Here is a 27,471-nt window from a genome sequence, read left to right on the forward strand (position 1 = left end):
GAATCGAGATTCGACGCCAGTTCCAGCTTCCCATCCTCAGGCTGTTCCAGCTCCTCACTATACGCCGGCCCCGGCTCCATCGGAGTAGTTACCGGATCCGACGAATTCGGTTCGGTTGGAGTGGTCAAGGCGTAAAGCTCAGCTTCTCATGGAAGAGAAGGAATATGAGGATCCAGAAGTAGAGGAAGGCGAACTCTAGGATCAGGAAGATTATTTTGAGGATCTGCATAGTGCAAGTGGTTTGGAATTTTCGCCGGAATGGGGGTTGCCTGCAGTTTCTGATGCACCCTCTAAAGATGTGGCTCCTTACCACGTTGTTATTAAAAAGGCTGCAGATCTGTTGAACTTAACTTTGCCTTCGGTAGAGTTTAAATCTAACATCCTTACTGAGGTTCTACATTCACCTTCATCTGTTGTTGAGCCGACTCTTCCGTTCACTGAGGCTCTTACTGAGCCAATATTGGAAGTTTGGAAAAAGCCTCCGACTGCTCCTACGGTGTCTAGAACAGTGGTGAGACGTTATAGGGTGGCACCTGGTGACCCTGAGTTCTTGACATCCCATCCTTCGCCAGAGAGTCTGGTTGTTCAGGCGGCTTGTTCAAAGAGGTCGGTAGGTGCATTTCCCCAGGTTCCAGGGGATAAGGACTCAAAGAGGTTGGAGCAGAATGCAAAGAAGTGTTCTCATCAAGTAGCATGGTCCTGAAATCGACAAATGCTACTTGTCTGCTGGGCAGATATGTACATGCTTTGATGGACACGGTTAAGCAGTTATCATCTAAGCTTCCGGAGGAGGATAGAAAGAACTTCAATGAGGTGGTTTCTGACACTCAGGCTGTGGCTCGCCGGGTGATTCAGAGTGACATGGATACGGCGGACTCTGTGGCTAGGATAATGGGTTCTTCAGTCGCCACTAGAAGGGCCGCTTGGTTAAAATCGTCCGAATTCTCAGCTGATGTCCAGGCTGCTCTTTTGGATTTGCCTTTTGATGGCACTGGCCTTTTTGGAAAGAAGGCCGCAGGGGCGGCTCTAGGGTCATGGTGGCCCTGGGCAGGGAGCGTAGGTAGGGGGCCCCGGAAGAGGGGGGTCCGGGTGGGGCAGAGCACGGAGGCCAGTAAAAAGGGGGGGGGGGGGAGAGGATTCAGGGTGTTTAGAAGTGGAACTGAGCCGGAGGCCGCCAAATCCCTGCCAGGGGCCGCCACACAAATATGTATCCATCCTTAGAGGATAAATATATTAAAGATATATATTGGTGTGGTGGCCCCTGGGGTTTGGTGGCCCTGTGCAGGTGCACAGCTTGCACATGCCTAAGGCCGGCCCTGAAGGCCGACTCAGCCTTAGAAAGGTTCAAAGATAGCAGGGCGACTGCAAGGTCTTTGGGTTTACAGATTAGAGGATCTTCTACCAAGAAATTTAGGGGTTTTGGAAGGTCCGCTTTTCGTGCCTATAAGCAGAGCCAACAGCAGCAGAATCCTTTGTACAAGTCCTATAGAGGTAGACAAAGGGGTTTTGCCCGTGGTCGTCAAGCCTCCTCCTCCTCAACTTCCTCCTCTAATACCCACCCCCCACCTACAATAGCAAAGCAGCCCTAGATCCACCATTCTGGATCATGCGGGTCCTGTAGGGGGTCGGCTTGCCTATTTTCTACGAGATTGGGAATCGGTTACATCAGATCTTAGGGTTCTCAATCTCGTCGAGAATGGGTATGCTCTTCCCTTTCGGGAATTTCCCCCCAATTGCCCTCCTTGCCAAAGTTATTGTTCGGAGGACCACCTGCTTCTCTTGCAGGAAGAAGTCCTGGCACTTTTCAGAAAGGGTGCGATAGAGGTGGTTCCGGAGCAGTAAAGGGGTCAGGGATACCACTCCTGGTATTTCCTGATCCCCAAGAAGGATGGCAGACTTCGTCCAATCCTGGACCTCGGGGTTTTGAACCTCTATCTCAAACAGGAGAGGTTCAAGATGCTCACTCTTGCGTAGGTTCTTCAGGCGCTGATAGAAGAAGACTGGATGGTGTCGATCGACTTGCGGGATGCCTATTTTCACATTCCGATTCTGAAGTCGCAGAGGAAGTATCTCCGTTTTACGGTGGGATCGCAGCATTTCCAGTTTGCGGTCCTTCCATTTGGACTTACTACTGCGCCTCGAGTCTTCACCAAGATGATGGCTGTGGTGGCAGCGCATCTCAGAACGTCGGGGATTCCAGTGTTCCCCTATCTGGACGACTGGCTGATCAAAGCAGAGTCGCCAGAGAAGATGCTCCATCATTTGCAAGAGACAACTCAGTTGTTGCACAGGTTGGGTTTTTCGATAAATGTACCCAAATCTCACCTGGTGCCCTCCCAGCGCAACCTGTTCATAGGTGCGGTACTGGACACTACTGTGTCTCGTGCATTCCCTCCTCCTCAAAGGATTCCCGACATACAGGAAATGATACCTTTATTTCACTATGGAGCGGTTGTTCCAGTCCTGAAGGTCCTTTGTCTGCTCGGTCTGATGGCTTCTTGCATTCTGTTGGTCAACCATGCACGCTGGCACATGAGGGCACTCCAGTGGTGCCTCCGCAGGCAGTGGTATCAGCACAACAGATATCTCAGGGAGTCAGTGAGGATCTCCAGAGAGACTGGTGCGGATCTGTCCTGGTGGGGCGTGGAAGGCAATCTGTCTCAAGGAAAGGCTTTCCAACTTCCTCCAGCGGTGGCCACAGTGATAAAGGGTGCATCCACTCTAGGGTGGGGTGCTCATCTGGGGGACCTGGAGGTCAAGGGTCTTTGGTCTCCAGAGGAAAGGTTGCTTCACATCAACCTTCTGGAATTGCGGGCCATAAGTTTGGCACTCAAGGCCTTCCTCCCTTCCCTTTACGGTCGGTCGGTTCAAGTCCTAACGGACAACACCACCGCGATGTGGTATGTCAACAAGCAGGGAGGAGTAGGGTCATGGTGTCTTTGCAGAGAGGCTCTGCGTCTCTGGTCCTGGGTTCAGGATCATCAGATTTGTCTGATGGCAAGTCATCTGGCCGGGGTTCTGAACGTACGTGCAGACAGTCTCAGTCGGCAGTTTTTGGCCGACCACGAGTCGAGGCTTCACCCAGAGGTGGTCCGTCTCATCTTCTGGACATGGGGAACACCTCAGGTGGACCTGTTTGCAACTCACGAGAATGCTCACTGCCTGTCATTCTGCAGTCTCCAGCTTCCGATGCAAGGAGCTCTGGGAGACGCGTTTCAGTTGAGTTGGGACTCGCCATTTCTTTTATGTGTTTCCTCCCATACCCTTGATTCCTCGGGTTCTGAGGAAAATTCGCCAAGACCGGGCCCAAGTTATATTGATCGCCCCGGATTGGCCAAGAAGGGTGTGGTACACAGATCTTCTCCACCTCTCCTCGTGCTCGCCGCTCCATCTCCCTCACAGGGCAGACCTCCTCTCCCAGATGGAGGGGCAGGTTCTACACCCCCACCTCTAGACCTTACACCTTTATGCCTGGAGATTGAACGGGGCAACCTGAGTTCATTTTCTCTTCCTCACGATGTGGTGGATGTCATTTTATCAGCCAGGTGTGATTCCACCTAGTCCATCTATTCTTATATGTGGTTTAAATTTGTTGCTTGGTGTGGGGAGAAGTCCGTTGACCCTTTAAGGGCTCGTTTGTCCAATATTCTCCAATTTGCACTTTTCTTGGCCCAGCAGGGTTTTGCAGTGGCAACTATTAAAGGTTATTTGTCAGCCTTATCGGCTTTTCTTTGTTTGCCGGACCAGCCCTCTTTGTTTAAATCTCCAATTGTATTACGTTTCATTAAGGACCTTACCAATGCATTTCCTCCAACACCTTTTATTGTACCTCAATGGGACTTGAATTTTGTTCTTACATTCTTGATGGGTTCTCCTTTTGAACCTTTACACTCGTGTCCCTTGAGAGTTTTATCTTTTAAAGCAGTCTTCCTAGTCGCAATTACCTCGGCAAGGAGGGTAAGTGAGCTTCAAGCTCTTAGCTCAAAGCCCCCGTTCTTGACCATTCAAGCTGATAGAATAGTTCTTAGGACCAGGGCTGCTTTTCTGTGTAAGGTGGTCACTCCATTCCATTTAGGACAGTCCATTACCCTCCCTACCTTTTATCCTCCCCCTCACCCTTCCAAGGAGGAGGAGAGGCTTCATCGCTTGGACCCTAAGAGGGCGGTGAGCTTCTACCTGGACAGGACAAGGGAGTTCAGGTTTGATGACCAACTGTTCTTTGGATTTGCTGGCGGCTGCATGAAAGGAAGATCTGTGCACAAGCACACTTTATCAAGATGGATAATATTATGCATCAAGATCTGCTACTCCCTGGCGGGTAAGGACCCTCCTGAGGGTATAAGGGCTCACTCTACTAGAGCAAAGTCTGCTACTTCTGCTTTATCTAGGGGTGTACCTGTTTAGAATATTTGCAGAGCCGCGACTTGGGCCTCCCTCCACACTTTCGCAAAGCTTTACTGCTTGGATGCAGAGCTGAGGAAGGACGGCCACTTTGCACGCTCTGTCCTTCAAGATTTCTTGGTATAAGAGAGTGGACACCCTCCTCCGGGAGTGGGGACTGCTGTGGGACTCTATTCACCAGGTGAGGAATCCACTGGCAGATGGATCTACTTACCTTCGGTTACGCTTTTTCTGTTAGATACAATATCTGCCTGTGGATTCCTCACTGACCCATCCGCCTCCCCGTTGTCCACTCTGTTATACCTGAGTTTATGTATTTTTATGTATATAAGGGTTTTTAATACCTTTGCTACGCACTATGTGTGCAGTTTTGAATTGTATGTACTAGGTACACTGTATGTATGTATATCTGCTGTCATTGGTCCGTCCGGGTGCCTCGAAGGCACGGAAAAAAGGGCGGAACTGATGTCATCACGCTGAGGTAGGTCTAATAAGGAGTCGGTGAAGTCAGCCGGAGTCGCGCGCGATGCCGTGCTCCTGTGACGTCGTCTGCGCCGGCGTGCTACAAAAGAGTTTTTCGAACGTTTGCTGACGCAGGGGGATATTCACAAGGTGAGGAATCCACAGGCAGATACTGTAACTACCAGAAAAAGCGTTACCGAAGGTAAGTAACTTGTTCTTTAGGTCACATATTGGCTAAGACCTTTTGTTTTTAATGAAAGCACATGTATATTATACTTCGATATCACAGCCTTTAGTCTACTCTTATTATCCATTGGTCTGCTAAATTGGCATTTACATTTAGCTTCCATCCAACACCTCACACTACCTGGGACAGAGGTTCAGCTCACTTTCTTGACTGTGAGTAACAGCATTCTGCTCTTGAACAATGTGCACATTCACACAGTGCCATAGTCACTAGTGGAACATGTGCTTTCCCGTATAAAAGACTGTAATTGTTTTAGTTCGGTGATGGTCCTGCAACTCCCCCAGCACTGCTACCTAGGTGCTTGTCTGCATACAAAACAATTAAAACATGAAATAAACACTGGCAAAGCCAAATGGTCAACTGCCAACGACAGACCTGTTGCTTTTGGAAATGTTTGTTTTTCCTACCTTTTAATTTACCATTCTAACATGGCTGTCCTGCAAATTAGAAAGAGAAATTAAAACTGCCTGCCTGCGTTATAACGCCATAGTGCACATACATCAAGACACACACATTCATTATATCGAATTCAAGTACATTGGTGACCATCTTGGAATGGGTATTTCTTTAAAAGAACATTCAATCCAAGAGTACTAGCTATGCATGCACTTGTGTCTTGTTCAATAGCTTGGCCAGTGTTTGTTAAAAAATAGGTATGGAATCTTAGGGGATCAGAAACTACTTACCAGTGTTTAACAGGTTATAATGTGAAGCTTCCTTGTTAGATATGAGGTCTTATAAATAAAATAATCACAAAAGATAGCAGAACACATTAAAAAAGCTCAGTTCATAATTACAACATACTAAAATGTATTTGGATAGAATGTTGTAGTCTGCCAACATAGAATTGTTTGCAGTGACATTTGATTAAAATGCACAATTTCAATAAATAAAAAAATCTGCATCTTTTCAAGGGCTATTAATTGTTTACTAATAACTTCTGATCAGTCGCATACAACCCTTCATATTGTACTGTAAAGTGCATGGGACATCTTGTGCTCATTTGTGGAAAATGGTTGGCTTTTTCTATCTTTACTTCCCCATGGCTTTACTTCTCCCAACTTGACTGCGATGTTCATTTGATTCTCCCACCTTATCCATAACATAATTTTATAGTGCGTGCTGCCTTCATATTGTCAATCTACCTAACCCTAAACCTAACCATAATGCTAGACATTTCCAATATTTTCTGTTTTTATTTAGTTTTATTACAATAACTATATTAATAAAGAACATTATAATAATTATGAAATGAATTGAATAACCTCATATTTTTCTTTATATAAATGCATTACCTCATTCTAATGCTAATTTTTTCCACAAAAAATAAATGAAACCAATAGAAATGTGTTTTATTCTATTAAATTATTGCTGATTCTAGCAGTAACCCCGTTTAATTAAAATGTAAACCTTATTGGGATACCAATGCCAACACAAGTCCTATAATTAAATATATTAAAGTAGTTCAGTTCATTAACCTTTATTTCGATTGTAAAAACCATAAAAGACATTACAGTCAATTAAAAGCTAAACAGATTAAAGATACAAAATTGAAAAAGATCAAGTCAAGGCAGAACTGACAATAATATAACAAGCATTTACAATGCAATAGGTTTCGCAGCATTAAAGTTTGATGGATAAGAAGCAAGCAAATGAAATAGACAAGAACGCCACTGAATGCTAATCAATGAGCGGACCTAAAGCCCAATCTAAATTTTGGTATTGTCCACAATATGTCCTGACAACAGACCGCTACAAGCTGGATCTTAACACACATACATACCTCTGTTACAAACCAAATTTAAACGTGTTTGTGTAACAAGATGGTGTACTAACCAACCAGCTGGACCAGTAATGCAAATTGCTAATTTACTAAGGAAGGATAGCAAGACGGGCATATAAAGACATGGATTTAAGATTAATTGCTGACTTAGCGGAGGTTAAAGGAGTAAAAAAAACGAAATCATTATTATTAGATATCAGTTCATGAACCTGATATTTTCAATCAGCTCAGGTAAGCTGCGAGGAGTAGCATTAAGTGTCACAATGAGATCCAAAAGGAAGTCGAAGCAAGAGTTTTGTTTAGCCTCTCTACCTTACTGAGCTTCTTCTACTCTCTTCCTTACTGAGCCACTGTTGCTCTCTGCCGTACCGAAATTCGGCTACTGTCTACATTAGCGAGTCTCTGCTACTCTCTACCTTACTGATCCTCTGCTACTCTCTACCATACCAAGCCTCTGCTACTCTCCACCTTTCTGAGCCTCTGCTGCTCCCTACCTTACTGAGCCTCTGCTACTCTCTAATTTAGCAAGCCTCTGCTAATCTCGACCTTAGTGACCCTCTGTTACTCTCTATCTTACTGAGTCTCTGCTACTCTCTACCTTACCGAGCCTCTTCCAAATAAACAGTGGTGTCATGGAATTTGAAAAGCCTACAGTTGTTTAGAACGTGGTGAAATGTAACTGTCATAGGTACAAAACTCACCACATGCAAAATGGCACTGATTACATGTGTTCTGTTTGTGTACTAATAAGCTGAACATGGATCAAAAATACACCAGTCACACTGTGCACGAAACTACAATTCCCAGAATGCCAAGAGCATTTGGCCACAAAAAAAACAGAGGTAGCTGATTTATTCACTCTTGACAAGGGATCAAACATTAACTAAAACCATTGAGTTGTGAAATATCCCCATGCATGGTCACGTTCATTCACTGGTAGGCGAGCTAGTACCACTAAACGTTACAGCACAATATTTCTTATAGCAGGTATGAAGGGAATTCTGCTGTTCAGACCAGGCGTTGCGGCAGCTACACAGTTTATAAAATGAAGGTGCGGGGCCCCTGCACCAGGTGATCTTGGGAAGCAAGGGGAGGGTCTGTCTTAGAGAGGAGCGTGATCTCACGTTGTATTTTTAGCAGTCTTTTGCTTTTATTCTTCGCCGCTTCTCCCGCCCTGTCTTCTCCCTATCTGGCCGGTGCTTGCAGGAGGCTGCTGTAGCCCGAGGGGACTCTCCTCACGCATACCTCTGTTGACACAGTTCCTGCGCAGTGCGCGAGCTGAAACGCCACATGCTTAGGGACTGCTGGGCTCGCGCTGAACCTCGGGAGACCCCAGGACTGCCGCTTCTCACCTTCATTCCTCAATGGAAAACCGCTGAAAACTATGGGTTCCCCCGAAAAGCAGGTACAGCTATCCCCAAAAATACCTTCATAAATAGTTTCCTTCTTTGTTATCTTTAAAACTCGTCTTGCGAAGGGGTTTCCTGGTGCAGAGAATTTTTTTTAGCAAGTCCTTTCCACTGTGGTTTCCTACAAGACAAAATCCTAACAAGTCAGGTCCCGGGCCGCGCTGTGATTGGCTGACGTCACGGGGGTGTCCCGGGCCGGCAGCCAATCGCAGCGCGGCCCGGGACAAAGGGGCGGGGCTTAAAAAAAGCAGCAGAAACGCCCCCGAATCGCGTTTTCAAGAGAAAGCGCGATTGACAGCCTCTGTCTCCCAATGGCTAGCCTCCATTTATGGAGCTAGCCAATGAGAGGCAGAGGCTGTGCCGACATCCATACTGAAGACAAAAGTTTTCAAACTGGGAGGGGCACTTCGTGCCCCTCGCCAGGTCGAAACCTAAAAAGGCTGGTGCTGACCCCAAGGATCTTAGCCACTACAGACCTGTATCCAATCTTCCTTTCCTAGCAAAATTACTAGAAAAATGTGTTCTCCGTCAACTCACCCACCACATGTACATCAACAACCTCCTCGACCCACACCAATCAGGCTTCAGGAAAGGATGCAGCACAGAGACTGCCTTCCAAAATGTCATAGATGATATGCACAAATCACTGGACAAGAACCGCTGCTGTCTACTCATACTCCTGGACCTTTCGGCGGCCTTTGACACGGTCGACCACAAACTGCTCATAAATATTCTCACAGATAGGGTAGGTGCCAATGGGGTGGTTGCACAGTGGTTCACCTCCTTCCTACAAAACCGATCTCAAAGAATAAAAATAGGAAACTTCACGTCCGACCTACACCCTATAACTAGAGGTGTCCCCCAGGGGTCAGTGCTATCACCGCACTATTCAACATCTACATGGAGCCACTCACCATCATCCTCAAACAAGCCAACATTCCTTTCCATCTCCATGCCGACGACACCCAGATATACCTAGAAACCTCCGCCCTAGCAGACATGCAAAGACTAAACATCACCCTAAGAGAAGTGCAAGAGCAGCTGTCCCGCAACCATCTGAAATTAAATCAAAACAAAACGGAAATTCTTCTCCTAGCCAGCAAGGAAAAGAACCCGCAAATCACGGAATGGTTAAAGGCTATTGATGCTCTAGACTGCACCCTCATCCCAGCAAACTCAGTGAAGTCATTGGGTATCACTCTGGACCCTAACTTGGATATGATTAAACACATCAAGAGCACTGCAAAAGGTGCCTTCTTCAACCTAAAGCTATTAAGTAAAATTAAACCCTTCATCCCACCAACGGACCTCAAACAAGCCACGCAGTCACTTGTCCTATCCAGATTAGACTACGGGATCGCCACCCTCACAGGCACGGCCAAACTACACCTGGCTCCACTTAGAACAACACTAAATGCAGCAGCCAGAATGGTGTAGGAGTGAAGAAATATCAACACATCACTCCCGCGCTAACTAAACTCAAGTGGCTCCCAGTAGAAATGCGAGCTAATTTCAGAACCGCCTGCCTCACACACAAAGCTCTACACACTGGCAAACCCACCTATCTAGCTGCCAAACTCAAGAAAGCGGGACAGACAAGAAACCTAACTCTGTGCTTCTTATCCCTCCGAAAACCTGCAAACAAAAGACTCTATCTAGGTCCTTCACCGGAAATGCACCCAAAATCTGGAATGCCATTCCCATACATATTAGGACGAACTCTTCCTACAGAGCCTTCAAGAGCCAGCTCAAAACGCTCTTCCTCAATCAAATCCTCACAAAGTAAAAACGGATCCTCTTTAACTCCCGACCACAAGACAAAAGACCCAGAAACTACGTCAAAGCGGATTAACGAACCTCCTTAGACTCACTATTTACCTGGGCACTCTTGGTGTAACAATCCGTTTACAACAATGTAATCGGTTTATAACAATGTTGTAAAGCGCTCCGATACCTCCGGGTCTGGCTAGAGCTATAGAAAACTACAAAAATAAAAAATAAAAATATGTGTGTATGCCGGGTCTGGTGGCTCAGTGGACGAAGGCGTACGCTGCAGGGACCTGTGTTCAACCTCATGAACACAGTTTTTTGGTTGCTCTAGCCCCGTCCCCCACCCCCAATGACCCCGCCCCCACCAGTGCAGCCCTCGGCCACAAACCACACTGTAAATTTATCCCAGAGAGAAAGTTTGTGAGTACCCATGATCTACATGATCTTTGGTCTGAGATGGAGGCACAGAGCTTGATGCAAAATTAGATGGCTTGGTGTTCAAGAAGACTAATCTTAGTGTATTTGTGGTGATGAGATTGAAAGCCGTCCATGAGATTGAGGGTTTTTTCTTGAGCACTTGAATTTCTCTGTGTCGGACAGTATAATTAATTACCCATGTCAGATACGCTATTGCTTAGTAGTAGATAGGGTTAGTGTTGAAGCCTTGCGATAGCCTCATGGCCTCATGTAGAGGCTTTCTGTCAATGAGTTTATGGTCTCTGGATTATACCAGTTTGATTTCTGGCCTCAGATGAAGCAACTGTACTGCTGCTGTGCCGCAGCCAGGATATGAAAGGGAATAAAATGTGGATTCACCAATCCAGAGTGACCATGCTCGAGATCTGTATGTAGTTTTTCCTGGTGCTAACCAGTTCCGGTGAGATCTTGGAATGAGAAGGAATCAGTATCAACTCTGAATTAAAGTCAAGCACTAAAAGGTTTTGCCTCGTGTTGCAGAAAAAATTACTGAACCACGGGCCATCAAACTGGGATTCTTACACCATCGGAGCAACACTGTCACGTATATGAATGCCTAATTACAGGAATCAGCAGCTGAAAGTGGCTAACTTCTGCAAAGTGTCAGGCTTGCTGCTGCACACCATGTCCTGCAATTTTCACAGCTTTTAATCCCTTTGAGCTACACATAAACGCGTTCGTTAAAATCTGCAATTTATGCAGCAGGTGATGGATTATGTGTTTAGTGCAGGAAATGTGTATTTATGTCCAAAGCACCGCCGCTGCCAACAGTGTTTTTCCAGTGGCTCTGCCTGTGCTCCACGGTCAAACTAGCATCTTTCCATTCTCCCGCATTTTCCAATTATGAGCGGGTTGGAAGGAAGGTACAATTTATCGCTGCAAATAAAATCAGACTTACACGGGTTTTTAATTTAACAGGTGTGATACATTATACCTATTCTGGGCTTCCGATGAATAACGAGCTGATTTTAATGTTTGCTGCACCAAAATCTGCAAGCCATGTTAAAACCTGTATGCTTTCCTCTTTTGAATTCCAGACGGTGTACCTTGCCGAAATCTAACAATACGTGTGGTTTTTATCGCACCCGGTAATTACCAAGTGCAGTAAACGCAATTCAACTTGCAAGTCCGAACCCTGCACAAACATGGATTTGAGATGGGGTTGGGAAACCCGACCCAATATTTAACACTGCACACACATTTGGCCCTGGGTGTTTTTGCACGTACATTCACCACTTTTTACCACTGCCTGCACTTTGCTGAAAATCTTTTTTTTTGTAAGTAGGTTTATTTATTTATTTATTTATTTTTTAGGTGTGCATTGCATTATTTACCACGTGCTCTCACGGCCTGCATAGTACTTAAAATGTTCCTATTACCCAACCTAAAAGAGTTAGGTTTTATTTATCATGAAAGTATAGAAATTTGCGTTGGCGATCCCAGAAGTTAAACCATTAACCTATAGATTCTTGCAACAGGTATATCCCACTGACGCATCTGGCCGCCTTCAATACATGATAGAAAAGAAGCAGCGTGCTGAATAGGACCTCGAAGCGCTGGCTCAGTGTTGAGAAACGCCCACGTAGAGCGCTCCAGGCCATACACTTACATGTCCCACCTGTGTCAACAATCCCACCGCACCCATGGGGAGATGCAGGACACGCACATTAAAGCATCCTTAGACAGAGCACCCCGCCCCCACACTTTACAAATGCAAGGTCACAGGGGGCGCTTCCGCCTGGAAACGCTTCTCTTGTATCCGTCTGAAAAAGTATGAACAGCCCCAGCACAGACCTGCATATGGAGCTCAGGAAGAGGGTTTTTTATACCCCGAGGCGCTGCCAATGAAACCTAAAAGGGTCAAGTTCAAGAACGGGGCAAGTGTTTACATTATGATAATTCCCTCCACAACACCGAAATGTTGGCATATAGGAGAAACGGATGCAGGGGGTGTATACAGTGGCTTCCCGGGATCACACCTGTAAGGCACCTCATGCAATGACATGTATGACGATTGGGATTCTGTCGAGCACGTATGGCACCGAGATACTGAAAGAGTACCACAATGTAAGGCGCAAAAAGCAAGGACATGTATAAACACTGAGTTGTTGCTAAGAATGTAGGACAGGTCCCGGGCCGCGCTGTGATTGGCTGACGTCACGGGGGTGTCCCGGGCCGGCAGCCAATCACAGCGCGGCCCGGGAATGACGTCACGGGGGTGTCCCGGGCCGGCAGCCAATCGCAGCGCGGCCCGGGACAAAGGGGCGGGGCTTAAAAAAGCACCAGAAACGCCCCCGAATCGCGTTTTCGTGAGAAAGCGCGATTGACAGCCTCTGCCTCCCAATGGCTAGCCTCCATTTATGGAGCTAGCCAATTGGAAGCAGAGGCTGTCCTAACCTCACTACTAAAAACAAAAGATTTCGACTGGGAGGGGCTTCGCCCCTCGCCAAAAGTCGAAACCTAAAAACGACCACAATAGGATGTTTGAGATGAAATAATAATACAACAGATCGACCTACTCTGGTATACTGTAAAAACAATTATTTAAAAAATTTAATTTGAGATATGTCCGCCCAGCATTGGTTTGATGGCAAAAAGGAAGTTATAAAACCAGACTCGTATGGCATTCAATTAGACATACGGCTACCCCAATCTTTGGTAAAATCACTAAACCCTACCTCAAGACTCGACAGGATGGCAAATTAAAACTACCACGCATCCCATAAAATTAGTACAAAGAGAAATAAAACAGGTCAGTGATCCCTTAATTTCTTAGCCCGAATCGCCCATGCCCAACTCAAAAATGTTGCCATGGCAAAAAAAAAAAATGTTGCCATGGCAAGAACGATAGATTCCTGGGTACATGTCTGCAGGATCCTAAGGACCTCCTTACTAGATCTCGTGCCCAGAATAGAACAGATGGGTTTGAGCCATTTTATCCTAGGTGACCTGTAGGCCGGGCAAATGTATAGGATATGGGCGATTGATTCGGTCTGTGCTTGACACAACGGGCACAATTCTGTCGTTGGCTTAAACCATCGGCTTGCAAAAGCTCTAATCGGAAGGGAACCTACCCTAAACTGATGGTATAGCTTCCTATCCCAACGGTTTTAAAATAAAATCCCAATATGGTTCAAACCCATGCTCATGTTTAATCAACCGAAAATCCCTGGTCAAAGTTGGCCTATATTACATTAATTTAAATCAGATGGGAATAATTTATATTGCATATATTCATTTTGACCTAACCCTAAATTTAAATAAGATAACTATGACCTTTATTTTAACCCTTATGTTAACCTATCTTTGTAGCATATTAAACATTTTTAAGATTAATGTTGAATTCATTTTAGTCATTCATTTTATTATCTCTAACTGTAAATTGTATATTCAATTGAACCAAATTATTCAAACAGGTGTAATATTAAACGTAAATTATACACAGTACCATAACATTGTTGTAATTGATTTATAAATAACCTAATGATTGTTTTCAACCTGACACTAAATTATACTTATCTTGAAGTTCATTTTTCTGATTATTCTTGCTAAATGATTTTGTAACTTCTTAAATACAAACAGTGCAAGAGTTCTATCAAAGTAATGGCAGAGAGGTAAATGTGAGATAAATTAAAAGGGGAGTGTGAACATTTCAGTCACTTTGAATAATGCATATTTTTGAAAGAACCAATGTTGCTAAGTAACTCACTTATTCTTGTAATTCTTATCCCAACGTGAACAGCCACCTCAAAATAGCTGGAAAACCTTTTACCTTTCAGTTAACTTTTAAAATGAATCTCAAATAACTCAAATTATTGGTAAAAGAGAGTGATAGTGGTTCACTGTAATCTGTGCTTTCCTTTTTAGGTCAAAACCTACAGACAGCGCAGCTGTCAGGGTTGCTGAAGACATCTTTGGGACATTCAGAAAGGTTCCCTAAGAATGCATTCCACCCATTACCGTAGGCTTTCTGGTTTGTAGCTCAAATCCACAGATGTTCTTTTCTGTTAACAGGCTTGAAAATCTTGTTATCTTGTCACATTTGCTGTGCATTCTAAGACAGAGGTAATAATTTCAGGCTCTGTCTTCTGAGGGAGTTTAGTGTTTGCTTTTCTTTCTCTGACTTCAAAGTGAGAAGATTTATGTACCAATCTTACTGAATACTAGGGGTAGGAAAGGGTTTTATTCTAGCACACAACAACATTTAAATGAACTGTGCAAGTATTTCAGAGTATATCAGAATTAGGAAATCACAAATAAAGCACTTTTTAAAAACACATTCTGTAGTGTGTTGTACTCAAATACTTTAAAATGATCACTACACATCAAAACATTAGGTGATGCCATTGCCACACATTGTTTGTGTGCTTATAGTTGTATTAGTAAAACTGTATATCTGAAAGAAACACGTTAGTGTTAGATTCCTTACCTTAGAATATCTCCAGGCGTCAGTCTGGATCCCGAAACTTTTGCGTAGCAGTACCCCTGCGCGTCGGTAGGCGTCGTCTGCAGGCGTCCCCTGCGGCTCCGCGTCCGTCGTCGGCGTCGTGCGCCGTGATGACGTCGCTGGAGTATATAGACGCCGCCTCCGCGCGCTGACGTCAGTTCTTCTTTTTTCCGCGCCAGTAAGCGCAGATCCGAAGAGCAGTACTCCGGTCTTTGACCAACTTTGTTATCTTTCTAATCTCTTTTTGGTGCCTGGTAGGATGCCCGGTTTCAAGAATTGTGACGGTTGTGACCGCACGATGTCGGTCACGGACCATCACCGACCCTGTCTCCGGTGCCTGGGCCCCGACCACGACGTGGACGCCTGCGTCGACTGCCGGGCTCTCACTAACAAGGCTAGACGGGAGCGGTCCCGCAAGCTGCTTGAGCTCCGGGTGTCGGCCCCGCGTCGGGAGCGGTCCCGGTCCGGCCGGAGGTCCAGGGAGCGTTCGAGGGAGCGGTCGCGGAGCCGCGCCGAGCGTTCCGGAAGTCGTCACCATTCGTCGGGCTCTTCAGGTAAGAAACACAAGAAGTCGGGGCGTCGTCATCGTACCCCCGACTCCCCCCCCGACGCTCGTGCGACTTCGGGTGACCCCAACCCCGCGGCTCCGCGAGAGTCGCCGGCGCGGCCTGCCCCATACCCTCCGGTCCCTGGGCACGGTGCGACGCCTGAGGAGATTGAGGCGTTCCTCATGGCCATGAGGGTGCTCAGTTCTCCGACGGGGCCTACGGCGCCTTCGGGCCCAGTGCTACCGTCTGAGGGCCCTAGCGGGTCGGGTGTCCCTGGCTTGACGCCATCAAGTGCTCCGGCCCCGGTGCCGCCGACGGCTCCGACCCCGGCGCCGCAAGGGCCTTCGGGGTTGACGCCGGCTGGCCTACCGGCCGGTCCAGCGCCGATTCCATCGGGGTTACCCCCGACGCCGTCCCCGAGCGGCGCCGGTTCTCCTGTGCCGGCTTCGGCCGGGGCTCCGGCGCCGGCTCTGGGCGGCGCCGTCCCCATACCCTCCCCGAATCCGGACGCGGAGTCGGACCGACGTCGATCGACGCCGGGCTCGACGCCGATGGGGCCTGTGAACCCAGAGGAGCCGGTCTACATCGTTGACTCCGAATATGGAGATGATGAAGAGTACGGGGAAGGTTGGGAGGGGTCTGAGGACCCTCTGTCACGTGAGTGCCAGTATGACCCGGACTGGACAGGTGATTTGGGGGATGCCAGTGGTCTGGACGGCTCTCCTAACCCTGACTTTGTCTCTCCTCCTTCCGTGGCGTCGGAGGAGGGTGCTGCATATTCAGTGGTGCTGATGAGGGCTGCCAAGGCCTTACACCTTGAGCTCCCCGTCGCGGCCGTGAGGCCTAACATCCTCACTGAGGTCTTCAAACCGCAGTCATGCCCACAGGAGCCACTGCTGCCGTTTAACGAAGCCTTGTCAGACGTTCTGTTGAGCACATGGTCCAGGCCCGCTTCAGGTTCGCCTGTTGATCGGAACGTGGCCAGACGCCACCGTCCTTGTCCGGACGACCCCAAATTCCTGTCCACCCATCCCACCCCCGAGAGTCTGGTGATCCAGGCCTCGACCTCCCAGACCGCATTCCCGTCGGCCCCGCCGACCGGGAATCTAAGAGGTATGACCAGTACGGCAAGAAGGTCTTCTCGTCCCTGAGTTTGGGACTGCGGTCTTGCAACACCGCTTGCCTCTTGGGCCGCTACACCCTCTCTGTGTGGGATACGGTCGCGGAACTGCTGCCAGAATGCCCCATGGAGGTGAGGGCAAAACTCGGCGTGGCTGAGGGCCGAGACGCAGCTAAATATTCTATACGGTGTGGTCTTGATACGACCGACTCGCTAGGCAGAGCGATGTCCACGACTGTGGCGATTCGTCGCCACGCCTGGCTGAGATCCGCCAACTTTTCGGCAGATGTCCAGAATGCCTTGATGGACATGCCGTTCGATGGCTGTCGCCTGTTTGGTGACAAGGCGGACCACGCGCTGGAACGCTTCAAGGACTCCAGGGTCAAGGCCAAGTCCTTGGGTCTCTCGACCCAGCGCCAGCAAACGGGTTCGTTTCGCTCCTTTCGTGGCCAAGGAAGGGGCGTCCCCACACGTGCTGCCAGCCACGCGCCGCAACAATCCTTTCAACGCGGTGGCGGCCGTGGAAACCGCCGTGGCGGCGGTCGGGGTCAACGGCGAGGTCAGGCCACACCTCCCCCCGCAGCATCTGCCTCCAAATCCTCCTAGTCCGTGCTTTCGGCCCCATGTGACGCCAGTGGGTGGCAGGGTTCGCCATCACCACGCTCACTGGCGCACAATTACATCGGACAGGTGGGTGCTGCAACTCGTCCGAAGGGGCTACTCCCTCCCCTTCGAGACCACTCCTCCAGCCATGCCACCGCAGAACCACCGTGTGTCGGGGGACCACTTGACACTTCTGCAGGAGGAAGTTACGGCCCTCTTGGCCAAGGGGGCCATCGAGCGCGTTCCTGGGCCAGAAGTAGGGCGTGGTTGCTATTCCCACTACTTTCTGGTACCCAAGAGGGACAAGGGGGGCCTACGTCCTATCTTGGATCTACGGAACGTCAACGGCTTCCTCCGGAAGGAGAAGTTCAAGATGTTGTCATTAGCTCAGGTCTTGGCTGCTCTAGACCCGTAAGACTGGATGGTAGCGTTGGACTTGCAGGATGCGTATTTTCACATCCCCGTCCTGCCGGCCCACCGGCGTTACCTGCGGTTCACGGTAGGCCAGGAGCACTTTCGGTTTATCGTGCTCCCCTTCGGCCTTACCAACGCCCCACGGGTGTTCACAAAGGTGATGGCGGTGGTCGCAGCCCATCTGCGCAGGTTAGGGGTTTCAGTCTTCCCCTACCTAGACGACTGGTTGTTGAAGGCGGGCTCGCCCCAGACAGTCGTCCACCACCTTCAGATGACGGCAGACCTCTTGCACGACCTGGGGTTCTCCATCAATGTGCCGAAATCACACCTGTGTCCCTCTCAAAAGCTCCTTTTCATCGGAGCGGTTCTGGACTCGGCGCAGTTCCGGGTTTATCCTCCGGAACGGCGGGTCCGGGATATACAGGCTTTGATTCCCATCTTTCAGCCGCTATCCCGGGTTTCGGTCAGGTTGACGCTGCGGCTGCTGGGGCTGATGGCTTCCTGCATCCTTCTGGTGCATCACGCCCGGTGGCGGATGCGGGCTCTGCAGTGGGACCTGAAGTTTCAGTGGGCCCAGCATCAGGGCAACTTGTCCGACCACGTCTTGATCTCGTAGGGCACTGCGAGACAACTGCAGTGGTGGCTTACGGACCGCGATTGGGTCAGAGGCAGATCCCTCTCCCTTCCCCAACCGGAGCACGTTGTTGTGACGGACGCGTCCCTCCAGGGCTGGGGTGGCCACTTGGGAGAGGCAGAGATCAGAGGCATCTGGTCTCCGGCGGAGTCCCGGCTCCATATCAACCTGTTGGAGCTATGGGCGATTCGTCTAGCACTGAAGGCATTCCTCCCCTTTGTCAACGGGAGTGTAGTGCAGGTGTTCACCGACAACACTACCGCCATGTGGTACTGCAACAAACAGGGCGGAGTGAGGTCGCTGACCCTTTGCCAGGAGGCTCTGCGCCTCTGGCAGTGGCTGGAACGTCAGGGCGTGACTTTGACGGTTCAACACCTGGCAGGTTCTCTGAACGCCAGGGCGGACAAACTCTGCCGTCGGTGCTCGATGGATCACGAATGGCGTCTGAACTCGGACGTGGCGCAAGGCCTCTTTCTGCAATGGGGAGAGCCTTGGCTAGATCTATTCGCCACAGAAGAGAACGCGCAATGTCATCAGTTCTGCGCGTTGGAGTTTCCAAGACGGCACTCGCACGGCGACGCGAGTGGAGTTGCGGTCTGTTATACGCCTTTCCGCCTATACCACTTCTGCCCAGAGTGCTGAAGAAGATCAGGCGCGACCGGGCCCAAGTTATCCTTGTGGCTCCGGACTGGGCTCGAAGGTACTGGTATCACGAGCTACTCAGCATGTCAGTCGGTCCCCCGATCCGCCTGCCCCTTCAGGAGGACCTTCTGTCGCAGCAGCAGGGGACGGTCCTCCACCCGAACCTGTCCAGTCTCCACCTCCATGCTTGGAGATTGAGCGGCGGCAGTTGAGGCCATTTGACTTGCCTCCTGAAGTCTGTGATGTAATTCTGGCAGCCAGGCGTCCCTCCACGAAGTCGGTATACACCTGTCGGTGGAACAGATTTGTGGCATGGTGCACAGCAAAGGCTGTGGATCCTCTTTCTGCCCCTCTTTCCGAGGTTCTTCTGTTTCTTCTCTCTCTTGCCCAGCATGGCTCTGCTCTGGGCACTATCAAGGGCTACCTTTCGGCCCTTTCAGCCTTTCTACGGCTTCCTGATCAGCCTTCTTTGTTCAAGTCCCCCATTGTAACGAGATTCTTGAAGGGCATCACACACATGTAGCCACCTGTTCCGTTTGTGATGCCTCAGTGGGACTTGAACCTGGTTCTGACCTTTTTGATGTGTGCTCCCTTTGAGCCCCTTCATTCTTGCCCTCTCCGTCTTCTGACTTTAAAGACGGCTTTCCTGGTTGCCATCACCTCTGCCAGGAGAGTGAGTGAGCTCCAGGCTCTTTCTGTCCAACCTCCTTTCCTGTCCATTCATCCTGACAAGGTGGTTCTCAGGACTAGACCTTCTTTCCTGCCCAAAGTAGTTTCTGCTTTTCACATCGGGCAGTCCATCACCCTCCCCTCCTTCTTCCCGCCTCCGCATCCCTCAAAGGATGAAGAGCGGCTCCATCGTCTGGACCCAAAACTTGCGCTTTCATTTTATATGGATCGCACACGCCAGTTCCGGGTGGATGACCAACTGTTTGTTGGCTACGTGGGTGCGAAGAAGGGACGGGCGGTGTGTAAACGAACCATCTCTCGGTGGGTAGTTCTGTGCATCAAAGCGTGCTACTCTTTGGCTCGGAAGGAGCCTCCTGTTGGGCTGAGGGCCCATTCCACTCGGGCCACGGCGGCTACTACTGCCCTGGGCCGGGGAGTCCCTTTGCAGGACATTTGACAGGCGGCTACGTGGGCCTCGCTGCACACCTTTGCGAGGCACTACTGCCTGGACAGTCAAGTCCGGAGGGATGGCTTCTTTGGCCGTTCTGTCCTCCAGGACTTTCTGGTGTAGGAATGTATTGGTTTGCAGACCCACCACCGGGGTTGGTATTGCTGGGGTATCTATTCTAAGGTAAGGAATCTAACACTAACGTGTTTCTTTCAGATGAACAAGTTACTTACCTTCGGTAACGATATATCTGTATGAAACATTAGTTAGTGTTAGATTCCTTACCGAACCCACCCATCCTCCCCGTTCTGCGAACTGATACCTAGGGTTAAGGACATCCCTTTCAGGGCCCTAGTTTCAAATGGCACCAGTGTTGGTTCTCTCATGGCTCTGCGTTTTCTGGCGCGGAAAAGCTGTGTACAAAGAACTGACGTCAGCGCGCGGAGGCGGTGTCTATATACTCCAGCGACGTCATCACGATGCCGACGACGGACGCGGAGCCGCAGGGGACGCCTGCAGACGACGCCTACCGACGCGCAGGGGTACTGCTACGCAAAAGTTTCCGGATCCAGACTGACGCCTGGGGATATTCTAAGGTAAGGAATCTAACACTAACTAATGTTTCTTACAGATATATCGTTACCGAAGGTAAGTAACTTGTTCGTCTGTGCAAATGTAATTGAAAATGTGTTGTCTGCAATGGCTGTGTTCTACCACACCATGCATACTCCACTCTTTGCCATTCTACTATGCACCACGTAATTTTACGCCTCTCCATCCCACTGCCCTCTATGCCACTTCATTCTGCACCTCTCTACTCTTCACCACTCTACTTTATGCCAGTGTACTGTTCCCCACACTGCTGTTCACCACTGCACTCTACACCACTGCATTCTAGGCTGCCCCACTCTACTCTGCACAACACCACTGTATGCAACTCCACGCTGCGTCACTGCACTCTACACCACTCTATGCCAATCAACTGTACACCTTTCTATTCTACTCTGCACCATTTCACTCTATGCCTTCATTCTATACCAATTTACTCTATGCCATTCCACTCTACTCCACTGAACTCTACCCTGCACCACTCCACTGTACTATGAAACAATCTACTCTGCACCACTATATTCTACCTGGCTCCACTCTATGCCAACTGCTCTACTCAAATGCACTCTACTCAATTGCACTCTGCACAACTGCACTCTGCGTCACTGTACACCACTGTACTCTATTCTGCACCACTGTACTCTACGCCACTGCTCTCTACACCACTGCACTCTACACCAGTGCACTTTATGCCACTTTACACCACTGCACTCTACGACACTCCTCTCTGTAACACTGAACTCAATGCCAGTGCACTCTACGGAACTCCGCTCTGCAACACTGCACTCTACGCCACTGCACTCTACAACACTCCACTCTACACCTCTGCATCACCCTACTCTGTGCCACTGCACTCTGCATCACTCTACGCCACAGCTCTCTGAAACACTCCACTCTAGGCCACTGTATTCTGCATCACCCTTCTCTCCGCCACTGCAATCTGCAACACTGCACTCTGTCACTCCACTCTGTGCTCATCTCTACTCTGCGCCATTGCACTCTGTCACTCTACTCTGCCCCTCCACACCACTGCACTTTATGGCACCGCACTCTACTATGCGCACTCTAATTAACACCACTGCGCTCTTCGAAGCTGCATTGAACGCCACTGGATTTTATGCCACTGCGCTCTACGCCACTATACTCTGCAACACTATGCCAATGTTTCAAGAACCACTGTAACAATAAATATTACAAATTGGTGAAGGGTCCAAAAAAGAAAAACATAATAGCACTTTTCAAATTAAAGAACAATTAAATGTATTTCTTGAACATATCACTACAATATTAAGTGCATTAGTTCATCATTTTCATTTTGCAAGTTTATATCTTTACGTGCATAACATTACTTCCAAAATTCAGTGTTGCTTATTTAAATGCTATTATGTAGTACAGTTTAATAATTTCAAATTTCAATAGAGTTGCTTTACATTCACATCAAGTGCAATAATTGGTTTCTTTGATGTTGTACAGCCAACACATGTTTCGGGGCTTAAAGGAAACTGCTGCTTCTTCAGGGCTGTTAAGAATGAATATTTGCAAAATAACTAGAAAACTCACATTAACTGATAAATTAAAAAAACAAGCCCATTCTCAAAAATAGACAGCAATGTTCTCAAATTCATGTACATTTATTTACTTAATATTCAAAATGCAATGGAGCTCATAAAAGCAAAGGAGATTTAACAACAAAGGTGTCATTACAAATAAGCATTCGCTGAATTACCATTTAGCTAAAAGAATCGCCATTTTGTCAGGATGTATATTTAAAAAGAGTCTCTAAATTCCGGCTTTAGAGCGCTCCCATATTTCCTGACTACTCCAAGTGAATCCGCTTGCCTTAATCAAATGTTCTCAAATAAATTACCTGGATTAATAGGTAGTCCAACTTCCTATTCATTCAATCTGCAGAACTTTCCTGTGTTTAACTATTTTGCTATTCGCTCAAATGCATTTCTGCTAACACGAAATGACTATCTAACTTTCTAATTTTTCAGATTAGGAAACGCTATGGATAACTTAGCCATAGACCTGTATTCTGCCATGAGAATTTGTATATATGCTGTATGATGGCCTCCCAATTTACAATTATCATTGTGTGTATAATTACTTGCTAACATATTGGGGGACAAATGTGGGTCCCACTATCAATTGTCTTCTATGTTCTGACAAATGACAAATGGTTATTTAAAAATAAGTTTTTATCCCCTTTTCTAAATGTGTAATTATAGTGGTTCATTTTAATTGTGTACTATGTTTTTAACTTTGTACTTTTATGATTCGTTGTATGAATCGAATAAAGATTTTGAACCGAACCGACTATCTAACTCACCAAATTCTGGGTTTGAGATGCTGATGCATTTTCCGACCTCTCACACTGTGTCTGCTTAACTTAATCAAATATCCTCGCGAACTAAAAGATTAGGAAGAAATATGTAATTTAATGGAATTTTATATACTTTTGAGTTATGGCTCTTTGTTTCTTCTTTTCTATTTAATGTTGCCAGCATATGGAGTCTTTTTATAATCAACTCTTTTTGGCAGGATTAATGTGATGGTGGAACTATAGGAGAAGTTATGCAGTGCATTCTATGACATTCCATTTTACGCTGCCTTATTCTGTATCGCAGCACTCTACACTGTATGCTACTATACTCTGCAACACTCTGCTCCAGTGCAGTCTACACCAGTCAACTCTACTTCACTCCACTACACTAAACTGTCACTTCACTCTACAACACTCTCACAACTTTTAGCCATACCGAAGAGCAGTCACGCTGGTGTACAACATGGCTAAAACACATTGGCAAAGGCAATAGCTCTAGCATAGGTGCGGCAGTTTGATTTTGCCAGTGCTTGGTGGTTCTATGCATACTCATCATTTAAAGCGTCTGATCTCTAAAATGTGCTCTGTAATGCAATTGTAATGATGACACTAACAATGTTTATTTTTGAGTAACTGTATGATTAATTGGATCACTATATTTTAAACAGGTGCTCGGTCGTGAAGTTTACACATCCAATAACCAGCTAGGAGGGGTGCAAGTCATGCATAATAACGGAGTTTCCCACACAACGGTTCCTGATGATTTTGATGGAGTATATACCATTTTAGAGTGGCTATCATACATGCCAAAGGTACTACGCAGTGATAATCTGTTAATGCTTCAGTACAACATGGATAGGTTACCTAGCAAACAAATAATAGACTGTGCAGTGTATATGTGTACAGTTTGCCATATCATTAGCATTTATGTACCAATCTTACTGAATACTAGGGGTAGGAAAGGGTTTTATTCTAGCACACAACAACATTTAAATGAACTGTACAAGTATTTCAGAGCATTATTTTTCTCTCTAATTAGTTCATTATTGTATATGTAGATGTATGTAGATGTATATAGATGTATTTACTTGTGTGCGATAAGCTGATGTCTTTCCATACATTTTGAGAGTACACAATATAAACATGAACATAAAATGGTTTGTCTTCTTCAGTAGCTCCAGATGCAGTGTGAACAAAACCATCCACCTAATGCCTCTCAAACTGGTTCTATTTCTTATTAAGGAGGTTGTTCATAAAATGTTTTCTTTATAATGAGCTATGCTAACAAAGAAGCCACACTTGTACCATACAGCCAGTCTCAAGATGGTTTCAGTGCTTTTGGTGGGTCTCATCCTTGACTGTTATGTAGTTTGAGACTGCATGCTTGGTTGAGCAAGTAAATAGCAAGTCTTTCACTATTTGTAGTAACCATGTTAGTGTCATGATCATTACTTTGTAACTGATTGATGATTATTTTTAATATAGGATAAATATAGCCCTGTGCCTGTTATTACTCCAAAGGATCCAATTGAAAGGGAAATTGATTTTGTGCCTTGCAAAGCCCCTTATGATCCACGGTGGATGCTTGCTGGAAGACCTCATCCAAGTACGTAATTAGGTTTCATTACATGGTTTTTATAAATGATCATTTAAAGACTGCAGAAATTGGTGGACAATTGTATTAACAAGTGTTTTACATTGATTTGCTTATTTTGATTGACTAAGATGCAGTAGATTAAATTTTCATGACTTTCTGAAGTATTTTGTGTCAAAATCTTTTTATTGGTCTTTTACAAGCATACAAAACAAAAGAGCTCAATCGAGCACAGTGCAAGAGCCATATTTTACAACACAGCATTTCCACAAGTTCTCAGCATACATTTTACACATAAGCAGAGCTCAGGTACAATAAAGCCATCTCCTCAGCACCTTGGATATACTGCTTATAAGAACCAATTGTAGTCTGTGCTCGAAGGTCTACAGAAGCTAGACAGATAAAAGAAAAATCATTACATTAAAAAAGAGAAAAAATTCATAAACAAAGAAAATCTAACACCGAAAAAAAAAGGAAAAATAAAACATTTACATGACGCCTTGTTATTATATTATCAGAGCAACTGGAATTGATATAGAACAGGACCCACCCAAGAGCCTGAGGGCCCCCGGGGTCTCCCATATCAGTCCGGGAAGGGGGGGGGGGGGAGTCAATCCGAGGAGCACGACCCTGGCCCCACAAGCTACCCTCAGCCAACAGGATCACAGGGGTCCTTGTCTATTATATTTCAAAGAGATGGAGAGCCCGCAGTCTGGGCCCGCGGGCAAACAGGGGCAATCCCTCCGACAGGTACTCTACTAAGGGGCTCCAGATATAATCAAAGCTTTTACGTGAGTCCTCAATCACATCTGCCACGGCCCTCCATAGCTGGGCAAACCATTGAGAGAAGGAGAGAGCCTCCGGCTTCTTCCATACTGCAGCTATTGCCATCTTGGCTGCTCCAAAGCAGAGCCACATGATGGAACGATGATCCCCCTGAGTTTGGTGCTTCAGAACAGGGTCCCTAACCCCTAAGAGTGTGTGCTCAATGATTTCAGGGACTGGATAGCGAATCATCTGCCTAATTTGTGCCAGGATTTCCTTCCAGAAGGGTTGGATGGAGGGGCAATCCCACCAGATGTGCCGAAAATCTCCCAGAAGTCCACAGCCTCGCCAACATTTGTCGGAAGTGTTTGGAAATATGGTGTGCAATCTCTGGGGGTGTAAGTACCACTCATGCATAATTTTGTAGTGGACTTCCCTGAGATGCATAGAGCGGTTGTATTTAGCAATATCCTTGTACAAGGATCCCCATCGCTTTTTCCCTATTGGAGTGGACGCCATGGAATCCCAGGCTCTTCTATGTTGTGGTGTTGACCGGGGGCCTGCCATTAATAGCAGGGAGTAGAAGAACAAAATGCATCCCTTGCCCGTAATGCCAAACTGCACGAATTTCTCAGGTGGGAGCAATTCCCTTGTAGCTGCCATACGCTCCTGGGGCTGCTGCACCCAATGTTTGAGTTTAGGGTAATTATTCGCTTCGTGGGCGACGGTTTAAAAAGGTCTGTGCAGTCCACAAATGTTCGTACCTCTCCCCGCTTAAACAGATCGGATAACATAAGGCATCCCCCTTCCCTCCATTTGTCAAAAGGGCCCCCTGAGAGCGCTGGGGGGAAAGCTGGATTAAAATAGATGGGATTGTAAGTAGAAGGAAACGAAGTTAAAGGTAATGTCCTAGTAGCTTTGTCCCATACTTGAAGAGTGCTTGCTGTGGGGGTGCTGAGATAAACATTAGGCACCCTATGTTGTTTTGGCCTCCATGGCAAGTCCCATATGGTCCTGCCTGCAATCTGTCAGTCCATATGAAGCCAATGTTTATCAGAGGCATTGAGAGACTATTCAGCCAGAACCCTAAATTGAGCGGCATTGTATTATGTATAAAAATCAGGCAGAGAAAGCGCCCCCTAAGCGAGGTCTTGTCAATAGGCGGTAAGATAACTGGGCCCTTTGTCCCTGCCATACAAATTTAGTGACCACCGTCCTTCGCTCAGGACGTTGGGCATCTAACATCTTACCACCTGTAGTTCGGATAGGACCAAGTTCTCACATGCCCCACCAGGCGGTGGGGATTCCGCCACTGTAGATTCTAGTCTCTAGTCCTTCACGCCTAGTGAGGCAGTGCCACAGAGTCTTCCTTTTAGGCTATCTGCCCACTGGGAGGTGCAAAATAGGGCCAGTCCAGGGCCAGAAGGCTGCGTCACTGCGTGGATCAGGTCTTCCCCTTCTTGCCCCCCACTCTTGGAAGTCTGCCAAGGAGTGGGTGAGCGACGCACTGATGAGGTATCTAAGTGATCTTCTCCCGGGGTTGTTGCCTGACGCGGTGGGTCAATCTTGAAATCAAGTAGGGCTGCTGCGTCCTCTAGTTCTGTGAAGTGATATTGTTTGTTTTCAAGAAGAAAGGCTATGCTAAAGGGATAGGTCCACCAATATTTGAGTTGGCGTTCCCTCTGTGATCGGGAGGAATTATTGTCTGCGGGCGAACGATGCCTGGGCCACATCTTGGAACAATGAGCACATCACACCATGGAAGGAGACCTTATCAGTGTTCCTAGCTTTCTGTAGGACCTTTCTTTGACCTTGTAGGAGCTGAATTTCGCAAGAACGTCTCTTGGTCGCCTATTTTCTCCGGGGAGAATTGGGCCCACTCCGTGCACTCGCTCCAGCTGGACCTCTGGACTCTCATCTCCCAGGACTGTTGAGAAGAGCCCCACCATGAATGACTCTTTGTCAGGACCCTCACAGTCCTCTTCCAGGCCCCTCACCCTTATTTTGTCTTTTCGTGAGCGGTTCTCAAGGTTCTCATATTTAAGCATGGTGGCACTTAGTTGAGTGCCTAGAGTGGCGGTTCCTTTCTCCAAAGGAATTAAG

General features: G+C 47.4%; 1 protein-coding gene across 2 annotated transcripts in view; it reads left to right on the forward strand.

Moving 5' to 3' along the window:
* The window catches only part of ACACB (acetyl-CoA carboxylase beta), a 1,895,698-nt gene that overhangs the window by 1,165,196 nt on the left and 703,031 nt on the right, over positions 1-27,471 (forward strand). For both annotated transcript variants that reach the window (XM_086943101.1, XM_086943102.1), the window contains 2 exons: positions 23,678-23,821; positions 24,495-24,615. In XM_086943101.1, the coding sequence (XP_086799227.1) occupies positions 23,678-23,821; positions 24,495-24,615 (265 nt within the window). The remainder of the gene's footprint in view (positions 1-23,677; positions 23,822-24,494; positions 24,616-27,471) is intronic.

This window comes from Lissotriton vulgaris, chromosome 11, assembly GCF_964263255.1.
Source record: "Lissotriton vulgaris chromosome 11, aLisVul1.2, whole genome shotgun sequence".
NCBI lineage: Eukaryota > Metazoa > Chordata > Amphibia > Caudata > Salamandridae > Lissotriton > Lissotriton vulgaris.